At 46.1% G+C, this 18,388-nt stretch overlaps 2 protein-coding genes across 2 annotated transcripts in view; one reads left to right on the forward strand and one right to left on the reverse strand.

Annotated features, from left to right (window-relative positions):
* The window catches only part of BICRAL (BICRA like chromatin remodeling complex associated protein), a 44,285-nt gene extending 35,159 nt beyond the window's left edge, over window positions 1-9,126 (reverse strand). Inside the window, exon 1 of the mRNA XM_061348324.1 lies at window positions 9,085-9,126. The gene's annotated coding sequence lies outside the window, so the exon portion shown is untranslated. The remainder of the gene's footprint in view (window positions 1-9,084) is intronic.
* A 34-nt stretch (window positions 9,127-9,160) lies between these two features.
* Window positions 9,161-10,477, forward strand: TBCC (tubulin folding cofactor C). The gene has a single exon (XM_061348335.1). The coding sequence runs from the start codon at window positions 9,197-9,199 to the stop codon at window positions 10,256-10,258; it is 1,062 nt and encodes a 353-aa protein (XP_061204319.1). The 5' UTR covers window positions 9,161-9,196; the 3' UTR covers window positions 10,259-10,477.
* Window positions 10,478-18,388: the final 7,911 nt, after the last annotated feature.

The raw sequence follows: 18,388 nt of genomic DNA on the forward strand, positions 1-18,388 counted from the left end.
CGCGGCACCGCTCCGGAGGGGCACACCGCGGCCCCGGCTCCAGCGCCATCGCCAACACCAGCATCACCACCACAGTCCCTTTAACAAAGTTTAGCTCCTTTTTTGTCTTCTCTCCCCTTTTTACACCACCGCCCCCCCCCCCTTTTGAGAAGGCCGTACACTGTAGACACGGCCGAGCGGTTTACTTTCGGTTAAAAACTGGGGGGTTTGGGGTTAGAAAAGTAAAAAAAAAAAAAAACCCAACCATCTTTTTCCTTTTCTTTCCCCCACTAAAAAGAGCATTAATTCTAACAACCTGGCTCGTTGCCTTCGTATTAAAGTTGTAAACCACGACAGGCTTGGAGCAAGGGGCACAGAAAAATGCAAGGTCACCTTGAGAGAAAAAGTCAGATCTGACCCTTTCACAATTTTAGATGGGTTTTGGACACATTCTCACCGCTGCACGGAAACAAGATGACACCAATTTCAGCTGCTTAAAAAGAGCCGGGGGTAACCTGGAATGCTCCTTTGCAAAACGAGCGCTTTAGGTTAAAATGCTCACTTGGAGGCAAAGTGCTCAGCACTGCGAGTTCATTAATACACTTCTGCAGTTTACTGCATCTGAACGGGTTGATACGAGAATTTCGGTCAAAGCTTCTGGGTTCTACAAAACTAACTCAGAATATTCATTAAACATAGCACTAAAACAGTCTTCGTTCAGCTGATGCAGACAAGCCTAGTTTCTTAAACAACATTTTGATTGAAAACAGAGGTTCTTAGCATGTAGAGGTACATATATAGTAATGCTTTTAAAACAAGAAATCTCTTTGAGACCTTTTCCTGCCAGTTGTAGTAATTCCCAAGGACTTGTGCACAGCAACCTTCTCTGGTTTTAGCAAAAAGTAACTTAAAAAACTCCCTAGAGACCCGGATTTGAAGCCTCTACGTAGTAGCGCACGCTTCATTAGCTTTACAGCTCAAAAAGCACTTGAGGTTGTGAGTTTTTAAAAGGCAACCAAACGGTTACAGGCAGTGTACTGAGCAGACCTTCCTGAAGGAGTGGACCAGATCTTTTATGTTTAAAAAAGTCAGCACCTCGGCATTGTTTTCAGTTAGGATCTGGTTATAATACTGAAGTAATCAACCGACTCACATTATTACATGGGAAACAAAGGTTTCCAGACCTTTGCCAAAGCCAAGACCTGCAGTTGTTGTTTACACCTATTCCCACAGTAAAGTTTCAAATCGCTCCCTAAATGGAAGGGTTGGGCTTCAGCATGAGCACAACAGATCCTCAGTGCAGCCCAGACATAGCAAACACAAGCATGGTGCTGCCTACCCCATCAGCTGAAATACTAACTTCACTACTCATAAATACAATATGAACCTGACTTAGCCAACAACACAGACAGGAACACCACATCCTAATGACACTTACAGCCCATAATACTCCCAACAGTAGCATTAGAAAATGGAAAAGGCCACACTTGAAGGACCCTGACTTCAGCAGATGCTTCAGGGGACCAAACGCTGCCCTGAATTAAAGCTTACTCAGCATCACTGGCTGAGAATTAGCGAATGTTGCTAAAGTAGGAACTTGTGAGCTGCAGGGCCACCACAAGCGTTCTTCTGCTCGAGTTAACAGGAAGGAACTTTGTTTCAGAGGTTATGAGGCAGAACATCTGATCGGTGTATTATTATTAGTCTCCCAGTCCTATAGAAACCACAGTGGGAAGTAAGCAAGACCAAGGAGGAAGAGGAGGAAAGAGGACAAGTGATTTTCAGTAGCTTCCCTTCCTATAAGTAACATGAGCAAGCCTACCTAAATGGTCCATGACTGTACCATAATTTATACTTACTTTCCCTGGAGGATGTTTTGAAGCAGCATTGGCAGTAACCTTGCTAAGCAGGGACAGTATAAAAAGGGAAGGAGAGCTAACATCTAATACAGTGAAGTGCCCTGACTGCACTAAATTTCTCCAGATCTACACAAAAGGGGGAGTTTAAGAATGAAAACCCTTTACATGGCCGTCGAGTGAACAAATGCATGCCAGAACACACTGTACTCTCTGCAGAAGTAGAAAAGCATATATTTCTATCTTTGCTGTATTGGTTCAGAAACAAAACTGGCTCAGGTAGAAACGGGTGGATGCGACTTTATAGGTCAGACTGAAGCACGCACTTAACGTTACTTTCAATGCTAAAAAGCGTGGCTGCAATCTTCAGTTCTGGTGTTATCACTTTCTGTGTGCTACAGAATTCTCCAGACCACATTTATAAAGAAATACTGCTTTTTGCTCTAAGGTTCTCATGCCTTTTTTTAAAGGGGATCACATGGTGTTTCTGAAGTGAGTGTCACTCCCCTGGAGCTTGCCCCTCTTCTCACTGCCTAACAGCATTAACACAAAAACCCTAACCCGTCAAAATTCTGCTACTCCCAGGTCACCTGCCCAGAGCTGCTGTCCTCAGCCAAAGTCCTGCTCTCTGAATTGTGTGCACGTTCAGTTCCTGTCTCTCTTTGGCTTCCTCAGTCACGTTAATTTGTTTTCTCATTCATTTTCCCATAGCTGCTTCAGGAGTAAGGGGAAATAAGCATGAGAAGAAAGGCCAGACCAATGTCAAGAAGGAATAGGAGAAACCTTTAGAAAACAGGCACTGGCATGATAATTCTCAAGCAGAGCTACAGGGAACATCATGTGCACCCAGCACACAATACACCAATCTGCTGTATTTTGACATCAGCTGTCACACTGTGACCATGCTGTTTAACAACTACCACTCTCATAGGTGTGCAAAGACACCAAGTGACATTTGCAGCGAGCTGAGAGACACGGCCCTGAAATGACAGAAGTAAAAACTAGGCTTAGATAGTGAGAGGGAGAAAATAAGAGGGTATTAAACACCCTCTTCATTCTGTCTCTAGGTTTCTCTCAGATCAAGTGACTATTATTACTCAGCCCATTTCTCCAGGTTTCTATCACAAGCATTCCAATCCTTTTGCAATCATAAATTAGTACTCCAAAAGATCAAGGACAGCAAATTTGTAAAGAAGAATTTACGGGCTAACCCATCTGCATTAAAGGAATAAATTCCACAGTCATCCCAAGATTCTGCTTGAGTAGTTGCTTTGTAACCTCAATTCACTGCATCCCCTATGAGGTATACTGGATGGAAAAGAGCTGTTTACTGCTGCCTTGCTTCCTCAGACTGAGTGCTTCAGCTCTATGGATGGCACTTCTTTATCTCTCCATCACTTAACCTGTTTCTTGTGTCAGCTCATCACCAGACACACTATTTATCCAGCTACATACTGCTTTATTAATTACTAATTTAGATAAGAATAAATAACTCTAAGCTTGAAGGCACAAATAGGTCATCATTTGAAAGGCAGCAGCAACAGAAAGGAAGGAGTCACAACACTTAAAAGATAGGGCACTCAAATACAGTGAGTGGCATGAAGGGAGACAAAGACTTTGGAATATAAATGCAACATACCACATGAAAAATTCAGTTCGATATCTCTATCAGTATGGATATAGATATCAGTGTCAGGACCCTCTCAGTAAGAATTTCCTAAACATGACAAATTTCAGCTTGCACAAAACTGCTTACAAAATCAGGCTCATAATTGCATGATGTAACTTCCAAAGCTGTACGACTCCAGTATCAGTCATCATACCAAGCACGTGACTGTCTAACCAATATGTATCTTAAGGGATGGTTGATTACCATGCAGGTAGTAAGAAGAGGTAACAAAGAGAGAACCTCAGAACAAGAGATTTACACCAGTACCAGGAGACAGACAGGTTTCTATGACTGGAAGTTGTGTGAATGCCAACAGGGCTGTTCTGTCAGGAATCTGAAGAACAGATTTTGAAGAACTGTGCTTCTGTGAGGTGTGGATCTGACGTATGGAAGACAAGTAAAACCAGAGAAAATGTAGTGACTGGGCCTCACATCAAAACAAATGACAGTGCAAAATTATTACTGAAACAGATCAAAAATAACTCTTTCATGCTCTAGGTTATTTAAATAGAGTCGTATTCTTAGAGTACATTAAAAAGGAGAATTAAGTTTGAAAGATGAACAGCACCCACTTCCAATTTAGAATAGTCTGAAGATAGTAAGCCACTGAAATGTATTGGGGAAAAACCACCTCTGCAGATAGAACCTTACTACAGTGTCTGGAGAAATAATCTTTAACAACTTACACCGTCAAGATTTATATAAGCAATTTAAACTAAAAATGATGGCAGAAATTGGGAAAAGCCTCTATAATATTCAGAGATGAATGGGGAAAAAACCCCAAGTAAGGACATAGAAATACATCGGTATGTAATGAGGAGAGGGACACAAGGGTTTGCTGTGTTTGCTTTTTAAAGCAGTAGTAATTCAAACCAGCAGGTGGGCCTTGAAACTAACAAAAGGACCATTCCTAATACAACCGAGGTGCTGCGGATGATTTAAAAAACAATAAATAAAACCAGAAGGAACTTAAACAAAGAATGAAGACCTAAAACATGAAATGAGGCATTAGAGGGGCAACAGAAACAGTGAAATAGTAAGTTATACCAATAACATTAATAACACAAACATGCTAAGCTGTACCTGTAGAAGGACAAGACAAAAATGGACATTATGAATGAAGCACCATCTTAAGTCCCAGCTTTTGAGAAAGAGTGGTTTTACTTGGGTATTTCCAGGACCCTACTAGAAACGAGCTGGATAAGATTTGGATATGAATAAAGACTGCTGAAAGATAAGTCTTCATATTGTCACTAAAAAATGTATTGCCATGAATGGAATTTATTCTCAGACTGAGGCTGAAGTATAAATGCTAATAACAGGAGGAGGCAGTCCTCCTTCACAATGACAGCGGACAGATTTTGCTCATGAGATGAATAAAAGGCAGAGTAAGTTTCTTAGCATTCTTAGCTTGGTTAACTAATGAATATACTACAGGAGAGCTAACAAAATCAGGAAACTTGGATATAATGCCTTCAAGTTATTTCTGTATAAATTATTCAGAAAAAAAAAATGGAATATGTTTTCAATTAAGATCCACAATTCCAAAATGGGAAATTCTCTTAGGAGCTCCAGGACTAATAGAATTACTACTTGGAAGGGAGAGTATGTAAGACGGCATCTGCAGCTTACACATTTGGTCTTCACAATTTAACTGTCAATTAGCAAGTTTAGGATTCTAAATACCCATCACAACAAGGCCTGGGCCGAACCTAAGTGCTCTTCTGCTCTTGAGCTTTTGTGCTCTGTGTATTTCTGTCTTGATTTGTTCCTCCCGAGGTGCCCCTTGTCATAAGAGGTTACGCTTTGAAGTCTGTCCCTGCTTTTGGAGGGTAGCTCATTTTCCTAGAAACGAGTTTGTTTCTCCACCTTTGGCATTGGGAACACCAAGTTCTCAGAAGGGACCAGCTCAGACTCGTTTCCCAACAAGTGCACCTTGCCTGGTTGGAATATAATTAGTATCTTAAGCATTCCCAAGGATTACATTTCAAAGCTTTTGCATTACTCACAGCAATTAAGATGCACCGAGTAAGTTTCACAGTTGTAGCTCTAACTCCCTAATTAGTGATTTAAAACACACACATTTTACATTGTCTTGCCTTTCCATATGGCCAAATACATAAAGCACTACATTTTAGTCCAAACAAAAGCTTTTTAAAAAGCAACCAATATGCCAAATGTAATGGTAAAGAAACTTATGTGTTGTTGTTTTTTTTTCCAGGAGAACAGCAACACAGTGGCTTGACAGTCACTTTCATTGCAGCTCCATTCCACCGTGAAAAATGTAGTGTACAGTATCTTAAATGGATCATACTACAGCTTACATCTTTAATGCCTGATCACAGTGCCAGAGGAGTTCAAAGAGCCCTTGCTAAAACCAGCAGTAGAATGCCGTGATGGTTATACAAGCCACTGAAGTACCTACTTTGTAGCCAGAAGTAATTATGTTCATGTGCTAATCTCTCCTGGAGAAACTCAGTGTAACAGCAGAGATCCTATCGATCAGATAAGAAAGAGCTCCACACAAGACAAAGGGCTGCTGCTTTTCTTTAAAACACAGCTAAAAGGCAAACCAGCATTCTGTGTGTGACTGCGCAAGGTACATGCATTCCACCCTTTGGTACTAAAAACGTCAGTGCTGACCGATGATAAGGAGTAATTGCATTTACTTCCTTCCTTTGCTTGAGAGAGCACAAAGCTGCATCTCAAGAGAGCGCTACAAGTAGGAGGTTCTTGACTTTGCAAGCCCAGGAACCTCAGGTTTAAGAATCCAGTGCTATGAGGCTGGAAAGCCAGTTGCCTCTGTAGATTTCGCTGTTACTCCCCACTTTTCTTAAAGTAAGGATGGAATGAGACAGAATCTTGAACCTTCACCAGAACTATGCAATACATCTCACTTCCAAAGGTTACGAGTTAATGCTGTTGAGCCAGCTTAAGTCAGTACAAAATATTTCAGATAGAAAGCATTCAAGAGCCATCACTATGGGATACAGATTTAAGCATGGAAGCACATGTAACGGAGTTTATGCTCTGGAGTTTCCCAGCACTAGATCCAAGTCAGCAAGTGCAACCTGAAGCTTCTGGGAAACAAATGACCCTGTACAGTCCAAGCAACGGCAAAAGGTCTTTGTCAAATGACTACTATCTACGTTCAAACCAGAGAGGAGCTGAAGTAGGGAGTGAGGGGGGAGAACAGGAGACAGCCAAACTGCTTCTTACAGCTTACCAGCATGAGTCCAAACCTGAGCTAGAAGGCTTACATGTTATTCAGGTGGTTACTGTTTGGGAAATTGTAAATCCTCTGTTTTCTAAGGCTTATAACAGAGCACTCTAAAGAGCCTTAAAAGCTGCTGCCAGCAAAGACAGGAAGAATATTGTGAGTACTTGTATTACCACAAAAAAAGATAAATATACACCAATACCAATCAAACCAAAACCTCAAACGGTAGGTGTAGGAAATAATCTTGAAACATCAAGATGAGATAGTTGGCAGAATTTTGCTGCTCCCTTTTTAATTTTTCAGTACACTTTATGTTCTCGTATCTGGGGCTATTTGTGCACATTAGCAAGGTGAAAAGATTCCGGTCTCTCCCAAAAGCCTCTATTCACAAGTGTATTTGGGCCTCATTAATTTAAAACCAATACAAAATACTTTCTAAAGCTTTTTAAGTGCCCAAATATAATAAAAAGTTATTATACTGCAGCATAAAATACTTAACATTTAATTTAGGCTGCACACATTAATGTTTTACTGTAATCTTTCCAGGTATAAAACTGTTTTACTCACTGCAGTTCATCTCTCAGGCCATATTTGTGTAACAACATCAAAGCCAGTAACATTTGTGCATACTGAAAAACAGCAAAAACCTTTTTCTGTCCATATTCTCATGTATGGGATAAACTGGTATCACCTATAGTGGTGGAAGCATAAGGCAAAGAAGCCTGCTATGTAAAAGAGAACTCAGATCTATTTCTTAGGAAACAATATGGAAGTAAGGATTTCTTTTTTCTTACAGTGACTTGACAGCACCATATTCTCACCCAATGTAACAAGTGCAATTGCTGCAGAAGTGGATTTCATTCGTTACTAGCAAAAATGCCTAAGACATGCTAAATGCATATTTAAACACATTGGTAGTAAAAAACCCAACCACTTAAGTGAGAATATTTCGACATATCCTTCCTTGTTCACAAGTGAGCATTCTCCCTTTCTCCAGAGCGTTGATTTTTAAGACTCAGAAAGCTATATTTTCAGGAACAAAATGACCCATGCAGCACTGTGACAGTTCAGAGCTGTAATCCCTTAACCAGGACATTACCCATCCTGCTGCCCCCCATCCAACCTGCTCCTGCACAACAGGAGCTGTTACACAACAACCCCTTGAAAACCCTCCGATTTCATCCTATAACCTTTACAAGGAAGGAATATTCTCTATTTTAGTGCAAGTACTTTGTGCATTATGAGCATTAAAGGTATTTCACTGTCCTCCTCTCAACACCCTAACTGCGCTACACAGAAGAATCAGGTACTCCCTACTAACTCTAACAATGTTACGTCTAATACTGTATTTCTCAGGAAACAGAAAACAATTGCTACTTTCAAGCTAAAGCCACTTTCAAATGCTAACCTTCAGTAGCATAACAATCTCTATTTTCCAACGGGAAAATTAGACCAAAAAAGATCAATGCCATCACCCTATTAGAAGACTGTAAATTTGGAGTCTCTGCTTCGGGTTTACCACATTTTCTCTTCCACTGACAGGTTTAGGTCCGTTGCTAATTTACCATAGGATACTTTGAAACACAAAAGGATAAGAGATGGTATTTGTAGAACTGGATGGGATTTATCTTAAAAGAGGGCTTTGTGTTAACTTTCCTTGCAAAAATTAACATTCCGTGACATAGAAGCACAGTTCTCAAAATACATCAGAACAAAGGTCGCTTTTCCACTTCTAACTCTGAAAACTGACCATGTAAAGAGAGCCCTCCTCACCATGATCGCAGGTGGGCCTGTGGGAGTCTCACGGCCCTCTCCCTAGGCCACAGTAACCACAGCTCTCAGCTCTCCCTCAACCACCGAGCTCTCTTTGGGCACCAAACACTCCATAAACCAAGCAGGCAGCCAGGAGCCAACACAGCCCACTCAGCAGCACCTCCACCGCTACCTGCGAGCTCCTAACGCCCGCTCCGCAGCCACTCCACACGAGGAACCAGCGGGGACGGTTTGCACCACCGCGCAGCGCCGCCCAGAAACACCGGGGCTCCGCGCCCGCCAGCACCACGCAGCCTAACGGCAAAGGGAAGCGCGGCCGCGCTCTGCGGCCCCAACCGCACCCCTCCGCCCCCAGAGCCCCGCGGCAGGGAGAAGATGCGAGGCGCGGTAGCGCGGGTGGGTGCGCCGGCAGCCGGGGTACCCCGCGGCCTGTGAGACGGGCTGAGGAGAAGGAAGAGGGCGGAAAGCAGCAGGCAGCTGCGCGCGCAGGGGGGAAGGAGGAGCGCGGGGGTTATTTATACCCCGGCTGCTAACTCGGGCCCCGGCTCCGCGCCCCGCGCAGCGCGGCACCTGCCGCCGGCACTCACCCCATCCCGCAGCCGGGCGCCGGCCCCTTTAAACCACCGCGCACCCCTCCCACCGGGCCGCGCTCTGCCTGCCAATCGGCGGCGCCGGCGCAACCGGGGCTGCCGGCGGCCAATGGGCGGGCCGCTTAGTGACCGGGAGGAGAGGCGAGGAGGCAAGATGGAGGCGGCGAGGGAGGCTGCGGCGGCTCCCGAGGAGCTGAGGGCGGCCGCCGTGGTGCTGCCCGAGCGGCTGCAGCGGCGGGAAGCGGAGCGGCAGCAGGGCGTGGAGCGGCAGCGGCAGAAGAAGGAGGCGCAGGTGGTGAAGGAGGAGCAGAGCGAGTTCTTCATCGCCGCTTTCACCCGGGAGCGGGAGGCCTTGGAGGGGCTGCTGGCGGCGGGGCTGCTGGAGGAGGCGGCTGCCAGCCTGCAGGCGCTGCAGAAGCTGCTGACCGAGAGCGTGCGGTTCCTGGCGCCCTACGAGGTGCGGCAGGGGCAGGAGGCCGTGGCGCGGCTGCAGAGCGACCTGGCGGCGCGGCGCCAGCAGCTGCAGCCCAAGAAGAAATTCGCCTTCCGCACCATCAAGAAGGAAGCGGCTCCGGTCTCCGAGCCGCGCCCCGCAGAGCCCGCCCAGGCCCCGGCCGCCTCCGCTGCGCCCGCTCCCGGCTACGGGCCCGCCGAAGGGGAGCCGGGCGGGCCGCCGCTGTGCGGGTTCAGCGGCGTCGAGAATGAGGAGCTGGAGCTCGGCCCCGCTGAGCTGCTGCAGCGCGACGTGCTGCTGTCCGGGCTGCGCGGCTGCCAGGTGCGGCTCCGCGGCAACGCCAACACGCTGCGGGTGCGCGACTGCCGCGGCTGCACCGTGCTCTGCGGGCCCGTGTCCACCTCCGTGCTGGTGGACGGCTGCAGCGATTGCCTCCTGGCCATGGCCTGCCAGCAGCTCCGCACCCATCGCACCCGCAGGAGCCGCTTCTACGTGCAGGTGACCAGCCGAGCCGTGATCGAGGACTGCACCAAGGTCTCCTTTGCCCCCTACACCTGGAGCTACCCCGGCATTGAGAGAGATTTCGAGGCGTCTGGGCTGGACAGGGACAGAAACAACTGGAACCTGGTGGATGACTTTGACTGGCTGGCCACTGATAGGCCTTCGCCCAACTGGAGCCTGATCCCTGAGCAGGAAAGAATCAGTTGCTGGGACTGACTGCACGGGCTGCTTGGTACTGAGCAGGAAATCCTGGTGTAAACGCGTTGACTCAAAACTGCGGGACTTCACCCTCCATATATGCCATTAAACCGTTGCATTCAGTATTTAGGTTGCAAATTGCAAGGTGTGACTGGATTATTTTTTTTTAGCTGAAGAATACGAGTCAGATGCAGTTTACTGCCCTGCACTAATGCTGCTATAATCTTTCTGTGTCACTATGGAGAGCTTGAATTAGCAGGAAATGGTAGAATATGTGCTGGAATGGAAAGATCAGATTCCAGTTTTTTCATATTTCAGTGGTTCTCAAGTTGCAGGCAACAGTATGCTACCTTATGAGGAGCACAGGAGGGGACATTTGGGGAGTCATGGGACACAAGATTAATTTAAAGGAGTTTTTGGAGCTGAGCAGTGAAGCAGACCTTAACATGAATCCTAAGCCTAGGCTGTATTTATGAGCCAGGTTCTGCTGGTAGGGGTGGAATCTGAAGGTTTTCTTTAGGCTTTTATTTCAAGTGAGAGAAGCCTAAAGGTAGAAAAGTCTCCTAATGAATATTTCATGCTCTCTTTATACGCTGATTGCTTGAAATTAATAAGACCTACAGAGGCTGTATAAATATCAAACTTGCACAGTCTGAAAAGAGTTTGTGAAAGGATGCTCCTTCTGTAAACTCTTGCAACCTGGGATGAATGAAATGAGTACTTTTAGGGGTATTAGCAAGTGCTGATTAACATTACAGAAGCTGGGTGAACTGCTCTGCTGCGGTTGAACTTCAGAAGAGGTGTTCAGGGGCATCCTACTACTTCCATCTCTCTACCAGACATTAGGCTTTGGTGCTGTGATGAATTTACAGCACACTGCTACTGTGTAGGTGCAGTGTTGACAGAGGGAGTCACTAAAACGGGAAGCTGAGGTGCCAAGTTTCAGTTCCCACACTGGATGCTATCTCACATACAGTGCAATGTGACTTAAATCCCATTTCTTCTCTCCTGCTAAATAAAAAAGTAGCAGCGTGGAATGCAGTGTTTTTACAGTGCCCTGTTGGCGATGGTGAGGTGACCACTCTCCCTACATAAAGCATATGCCGTAGTTCTAGGTTTCCAGAACCACTCCTTAACTTGTGACATATTGCAATAATCAGCTTAGAGTTCTGTTTTAAAACTGCAAAATATTTGTGCTGTATGTATGTCATATATGTGCCTCTAACAAAATTAACACTGGCTGAACTATCAAAACTGCATTACTGCCATGAGAAGCACTTGAAACTTCATTTGAGGGCTTGACTGGGTTTGAGTTTTCAGGGGTCTTCAGCATATTTAATTCAAAGGGGGGGGAAGAAGGGAACTTTTGTATATTTTTTTCACAACTTTTTCTTCTGTTAATGTATACATTTTGACTGAACTGAATTTTGCATTTCAAATATATTTGCTCTGATTTCAGTTGTCCCTTCACTGATTCTTCTTTGCATCGACAGGGTCATAAAATGATTTAAAGAAAACCCTTAGTCTTGCTTCCATGTACGTAATTTGTAATGCCTTGTTAAGGAATGTGATGAGAACTTTGAGGGTAATCTTTCTCTGCATACCCTCGTAGTGACAGATCAGTCCCCTTGGCACACTGGGATTGCAAAATGGGCATCCTGTAAGAATTACAGAAATGCCTCTGTTCTGCCTGCCAAAAGCTATGCAGATGTAAGCTCACTTACTGTGTTGGTAGACACTGGCAAGTCTAGAAATGGAGAGACTGCTGCAGATACCAGAGATGCGTGCTGCTCCGTACACTTCCAACTGGCATGTAACTCTATTAGCTGTTGGTCCACAGCATGCAGTATTGCCTGAATAAACAGAGCGTGACTAAAGGGAATTTAGAGTTCAGTTTCAGCCCCAAAACACATCCTTCGTGACAGCTGTCAGAGGTCAGGTACTGACATCCCAGTTCCTTTCTTTCCTCTGAGTCCTTAACCTTGTCAAACCAAAATCATCAGGTAGTACTCTTCAGGAACATGACTTAGAGGAGGCTGCCAAAGGTGCTCCAGACGATTACTCACACTTAAAGATTTACCATTACCTTTGTCATACAAAACCGGTAACTGAATCTTGGTCTCGAGCATGACATGGAACAAGAAAACTCCCATTTGAGAGCAGCAAACCTGCAAAAGTGTGCTCAGGCAAATGCTTGTGTGTGATTTATAGCTCTGAACACACACACACGGTTGCACACATCAATTCCCTACTGGAGAATCACTAGGAGAAAGTCAAAACAGTTTTGAAACATATGTGAACACAAGTTACACACTAGGAAAGGTTTGCTAGCATATCCATAGCCTCTAGCAGTATAGCAATTGCAACGTACTGAAGTCTCTTAGAAAGAGATTTGCCTGAGCATTTCCATCAGGTTATTTCAACAGCACTAAACTATTCTTTCATTAAAAATCCATATGGAAAAGGAAGTCACAATCAGTACCAGTACAGGCAGGCTGCTGTCTGTGGCCCTCCTGCCATCGCCAGTGCAGACAGCTCATGTGTTACTCACCGTGTTACAAGCCTGGCATTCTGCAGGCCCTTACAGGTAGGAAGAAAGTAAAATGCCCTGTGTGTGAGAGAGTATTAGCTGGTATCCTGTAAGTGCAGCCACTCATCTGAGAGTCCATTTTCCAGTCAGATCTAGTGGAAAGTGACAGCTCAGGTGAAGGGAGAATTGTGATGTACTCATCAAATCTATACAGGAGTATTTACAGGCACGGTAGGAGTAAGTTTCTGCGTCTATAAATGTTCTACAGGGTACTTACAGATATGTAACCTGTAACTTAAATTACAGATTTGTAAATCTGTAATTGCCGATTTAAAACCTGCAATTTAAAATCTCAGCTCTTTAATTTCTTAGCATCTCTTTTCTAGATGCAAAAAAAGAATTCTTTTTATGTTGACACATGATTCCCAAAATTAACATTTTGGAAACTGAATGTTTGGGATCCTTTGGCAGGTCTGGACTATAAAATTTGTCTGATTATTTCATTGGAACCACAGAGAGTAAAGGCTAAACGTGGACAGACTGGAAGTAGCTTCATATTGTCCCTTTTGCCTCTACTGACAAGGCGTCAGAAGAAACTGCTTCCCGTCTGCATGTGAGCCTTAAGCTGTTTGTCCAGCAGCTCAAAACCCGTATCTTGACTATGGAAGGGATGATATAGTTTTACTGAGAGTGTCTGGTTTCAACAAGTGAGGAATTCCCTGCTATCTTGTCTCTAGGTGACTTGAAACCTCTCGCGGAAGGAAGCCTCCTTCAAAGGGAGCAAAGGAGAGGGCCATGGCATGCCCTGCGCTGCCAGCAGCAGGCTGCCAGCTCCTGAATTCCCTTTCTGGAGTTTGCATCCAAGGAATACCCGGAGGGGAGCTTGGGCAGAGTCTGTGCACAGCTGGCTTGAGGAGATGTACCCGGCTGTCTCTGTTCCCCTGGGTCAAGGAGGCTCAGTGCAGCCTGCTCAGGGCTGCTTTGTCTTTGCTAATCTCAGCTTGGAGAAGGAGGGCGGCACAAGCTCAGGCTTCCCTCAGAGCAATAAGGAATGCTGACACCAAGAAAACGCCTGGCAGCCTCTTCTAGGCCAGGAGCCAGGGCTCTTTTGTGCCTAACCTGCTCGGGAGAGCCTGCAGAAGTCCCCTTCCCTGCAGACCCACAGCGTGCAGCAGGGAGGGAGGGCTAACAACATGCTGCAAGGGAGAAAACTGTTCAGAGGAGCCCATTGAACAAGTGTGTTCAGGGACAGTAAATCCCCAGACAGCTTCTCTTCTCCAGGCTAAACAGCCCCAATGTTCTCAGCCTGTCTCCATACGGGAGGTGCTGCAGCCCCTGAGCATCTTCATGGCCTCCTCTGGACTTGCTCCAACAGCTCCGTGTCCTTCTCATGCTGAGGACACCAGCACTGCACACAGTGCTGCAAGTCCGTCTGTGCAAGAAAACACGTAAGGAACCTATGGCAGAAAACTGTGCCCATTCCCCAGCACCACACAGAGCTCGGAGCATCGGCACTGATGGTGGCTGTGAGAGGTCGCACGAACCAAAGCTTGTCCCCAGAGAAGCAGCAGAGAGCTTTGCTGCTGCACGCAGCAAGGCCACCATCCTACCCAGACATCCATCACAACAGGTTCCCAATGGAGTCCAGGCATTTCCTTCCTATGCTGGACCCCTGCTTCTCTGAATACCAGGAATTCAAATGGAGTTACTTGCATTCTCTCTCTATTTCATTTAAATAGATTCTGCTGTAGGCTCTAGCCATGCCAGTTGTGTGAAAACACACCTAAGAACTACATGAAGAACACAGTTCCACGCACATTTGTCTTCATTATGGTTTTGAGGGCTTGGATTATTACTACTTTTTTAATTAAGGTGTCCTTTTGGGGGTTTTGTTTGGGTTTTTTGGGGTGTCCTTTAAAGTTTCTTTCTATGTAAGCAGCAGCTACACATAGACAAGGACCAAACCTTAGTGGCTTTACCTGGAACTGATTCAAATGTTACCAAATACTTAGACATTCTCCCGTGGAAGGAGTGTTTGTGCATGGATACCCACCCTCCACATGCATGCTACTTTTATCCAGGTAGATTTCTCCCAACATAAGAGAGTGCTATCTGAGGGCAGACTTGTTGCATTTGGGAACTGTCTACAGACAAGTACCTTTCCTTACCTCCTTTATGCACCATCCTTTCACACCTCCGCTCTGCCCCCTTTCCATCAGGCACTCCCCACCTCTCATGTCTCCAGCCTATTTTTCCACATAGCTTTCCCATTACAGCCGCTGGATGTGCACAAGAGACCTTGTGCCCATGTTGTAAAAAGCCAGGAAAGATACAGCTAGCAAGAAAAAACCCCAAATTGTGCAATTTGCAGAACCTCAGCATTTCCATTCACATGAGCATCTGGTTTATCTCCCTGGGGGATCTGTTGAGCTGTTTTCCAGCAGTAATAACCATTGTGAGCTTCTTTCAATTCCCAACGTAATTCTTCCCTGTTTCTGCAAGTGCAAACATTGATTTATAACTTTCCCTGTTCCCTTTTGTTTCAGCAGGGAACACTACACCCTAGGCATCACAATCATACTTACTCATAATAGTATAGTAGTAGTAGTAGCATAATATACAAATAAATACTTACAGTGATCATCCTGAGGGTGAAATAAAGGTGCTTTCTGAACATATTACACCGTGGATAACGATGGTTGAGATGCTGGGAGCTACCCAGAGCAAAGCCATGCAATGCCCTCTCCCCATGTGCCATGGTGCAGTTTAGGAGCCACAGGAGCCAGGCCAAGTCAACTTCCCCATGTGTCCAACAGCCCCAGCAGTGAATTTAGCGACTTGCCTCTGTTTCCAGCCTCAAGACCTGCAGGCACAGCAGCCTTCCAACTTAGTGCTGTACATAGGAGGAAGGAGGAAGTCATCAATAAGACTTGTTTAATCATACAACGTGGTAAGCATCTCACCACGTTGCTCCTGAGGAACATCCCTGTACCCACCACATGGTTACAAATGTGAGCAAAACCACGAGATACAGGGCATAAAACCCCCTCCTATCTCTACACAGTAACCTCCTATCACAGGTGAACCCAGACATCCTCACTCTTGCCATGAAACCTAACCACTTCTGAGGAAAGGAAACAAAATGAACCCAAGAAAGCCGCATGTTTCATATCACAGAGCAGCATGAAAGAAAAATGGGGCTAGGGGTTTATTTTGGTACCAGCTAATAGCACTTCTGTAGTTTAGGTACGTAGGACATACCTGTATAAAGGGAATTTGCCTTTTATACCTTATATTCCCAATAACACTTGGTCCAGCACTGGGCAGCAGGCTCTATGGCAAATGCCAGACTGAACTGTCTGCATTAAACCCAGCTTTTTCCTCCCTCTTAGCATTAAGTGGTAGGTTTGTGGTTTATATTTGGGTTAGCAGGCATAGCTTTTTGGAAAGCTGTCAATACAGTACTGCTACCCATAAAAATGATGATATTTTAGCAATGGTCAAAGCTATTTGAACACATTCACGGTGAGTTCAAAGTAGTAGTTTCAGTATTTTATGCTAACACTTTTCTCTCCAGAATAGCAGATGAATTACTTACACACCCGTGTTCACTGGGCAGCCTTCAAGGAGACCATTAACTCAAACATCCTTGCAGCAATTAGGTTGTCTGCTATAGAACAGCAGCAGTATTTCCTACTTGAGGTAGGAAGCAAAAGTAAGTCTGCCCCATTAAAGGTGAATCCCAGCCAAGAGGAAAAGCACACCCAGGCGAAACCTGGCTGGAATAAGTGGGAAGCATTAACTCCCCTCTTTGGAACGTGTTAACTTCACGCTCAAAGGATGCCTGAGAGCACAGCGTGTGATTTACTACTGCCACCAATCCCCCTTAAAGCTTCCCAGCATGGTGAGAGCTAACTTGAGAGGTGGGGACGTTTTGCCACTGCAGGTCCCATCCATCCCGTGATTCCATGTCCCCCGCTGCTATCACACTATTGAAACCACCTCAATAAGCAACAGCTTTCCAGATCTGGGATGGGTTGGTTGTGTTGATCCCTCTCTGTGATGACTTTGAAGGTGTCACCTGAAGTCTGAGAGGTCTAATTGGTACCCAAGTGTCCCCTTCTGAGCGTGAGGTGAATCATTGATCATCCCCCAGAAAACACTAACATCGAGGAGTCATTTATGAGACCCCCTCCTGTTACCTTGGCTTAAGGAGAAGAGTAGATTTGGAGGGGCCAATGAGCCCTGAAGCATATGCTGCATGTTCTCTTTCCCTATTTTACTCCTGATTGAACAGGAAACACCCTCATGCACGCAATAACATGGGTTTGCTGCACCCGATTCATCATGGACATCTGGATGTTAAATTACTGAGATACCCAGGCTCATCTGTGCTCCTGAATACAGACTTCCCTGTATCCAGAGCAGCACCAGGCTTACGTCTGCTGTGGGCAGGTTTACTATTTCTTGTCCTACTAACTGCACCACAGGACATAATTCACTGCGTATCCCTGTGGTCCCGATGGAAAGCTCTTTTTCACTGTAACTAAAGCTCCACTCTCTCATCACTGACCAGAAAGGAAATAGTTTCAGGTTCATTTGTCTAGAACTGACTTCAGGCTGTCAGGTAAAATGCACCCTCCTCCAAACTACGTTTCCTAGCTGAACCCCGGAGGACTCAGTGAGATACCGTGACATGCACTGCATGGGTATGGGCTGTTTTGGCAAGAAACCAGGAGGGATGTTATTACAGCTTATTGCACAACACCCCGTACCAGAGACAGCCCTTCTCACCCACTTCATGGCAAGCAGAGAGAACAGTCCCTGGTGGACAACTGCCTTCCTCCTTTCCTCTTACGCACCCTGTGCCTGCAAGGCAGCAGCAATGCCAGCAGCCAGGCCGGCTTTAGGAACATCCCAGCTATGAGCTGCTCCCCAGGTCACTGCAATCACAGAATCAACCAGGTTGGAAAAGCCCTTTAAGCTCACCCAGTCCAACCCTTACCCCAGCACTGCCAAGGCCACCACTGACCCATGGCACTTGCAGGGACGGTGACTGCAGCCCTGCCCTGGCCAGCCAGGGAAGCTCCATCACAAAACCCCTCTTAGCACAGAAAAAAGCAGCAGCTCCATAGCCTTGTCCTTGCCGGAGAGAGCTCCTGAATCTCACATGGGAGCCGAGCAGCATCCATGGTAACTCACGGCAGCACACTGCCAACGGGCTGGCTTTCAGTGCCTTATTGTTTAATCACTATCACCTTGCACGCTTGCCTTCCTCCTGGGCTGCTCCCTCCACCTTCCCCTCAAGGGCTGCTGCTCCCGGTGCCAGCAGCCGCAAGAGGATGTCCCCAGGTACTGGGGCAGCAGCATCACCCAGCCTGGCTTGGGCAGAGCCTCCCATTCCCCTCCTTCCTCACCTGCAGTGTGTTCTCACACCCTCCCACACCTGCAGGGTGTGCCTGAGGTTAACTCTCCTTGCGGTGAGCCAGCACAGGACTGTCCCCACCGCTCTGCGCCTCTGCGGGGCGAGCGGAGCAAAGCAAAGCTCCTAAAGCCCTGCAGAGAGCTTGCCTGGACCGCTGTGTGGCGGAAGGAGGAAGGCCAGCACCACAGGAGGG

Source organism: Neopsephotus bourkii, unplaced genomic scaffold (genome assembly GCF_033783945.1).
Source record: "Neopsephotus bourkii isolate Nb327-2 ecotype Australia unplaced genomic scaffold, CSIRO-AGI_Nbou_v1 NB_354, whole genome shotgun sequence".
Classification (NCBI taxonomy): Eukaryota; Metazoa; Chordata; class Aves; order Psittaciformes; family Psittacidae; genus Neopsephotus; species Neopsephotus bourkii.

Bases quoted from the DNA above. Each gene is read 5' to 3' on its own strand.
- TBCC (XM_061348335.1), top strand. From the start codon at position 9,197: ATGGGCGGGCCGCTTAGTGACCGGGAGGAGAGGCGAGGAGGCAAGATG.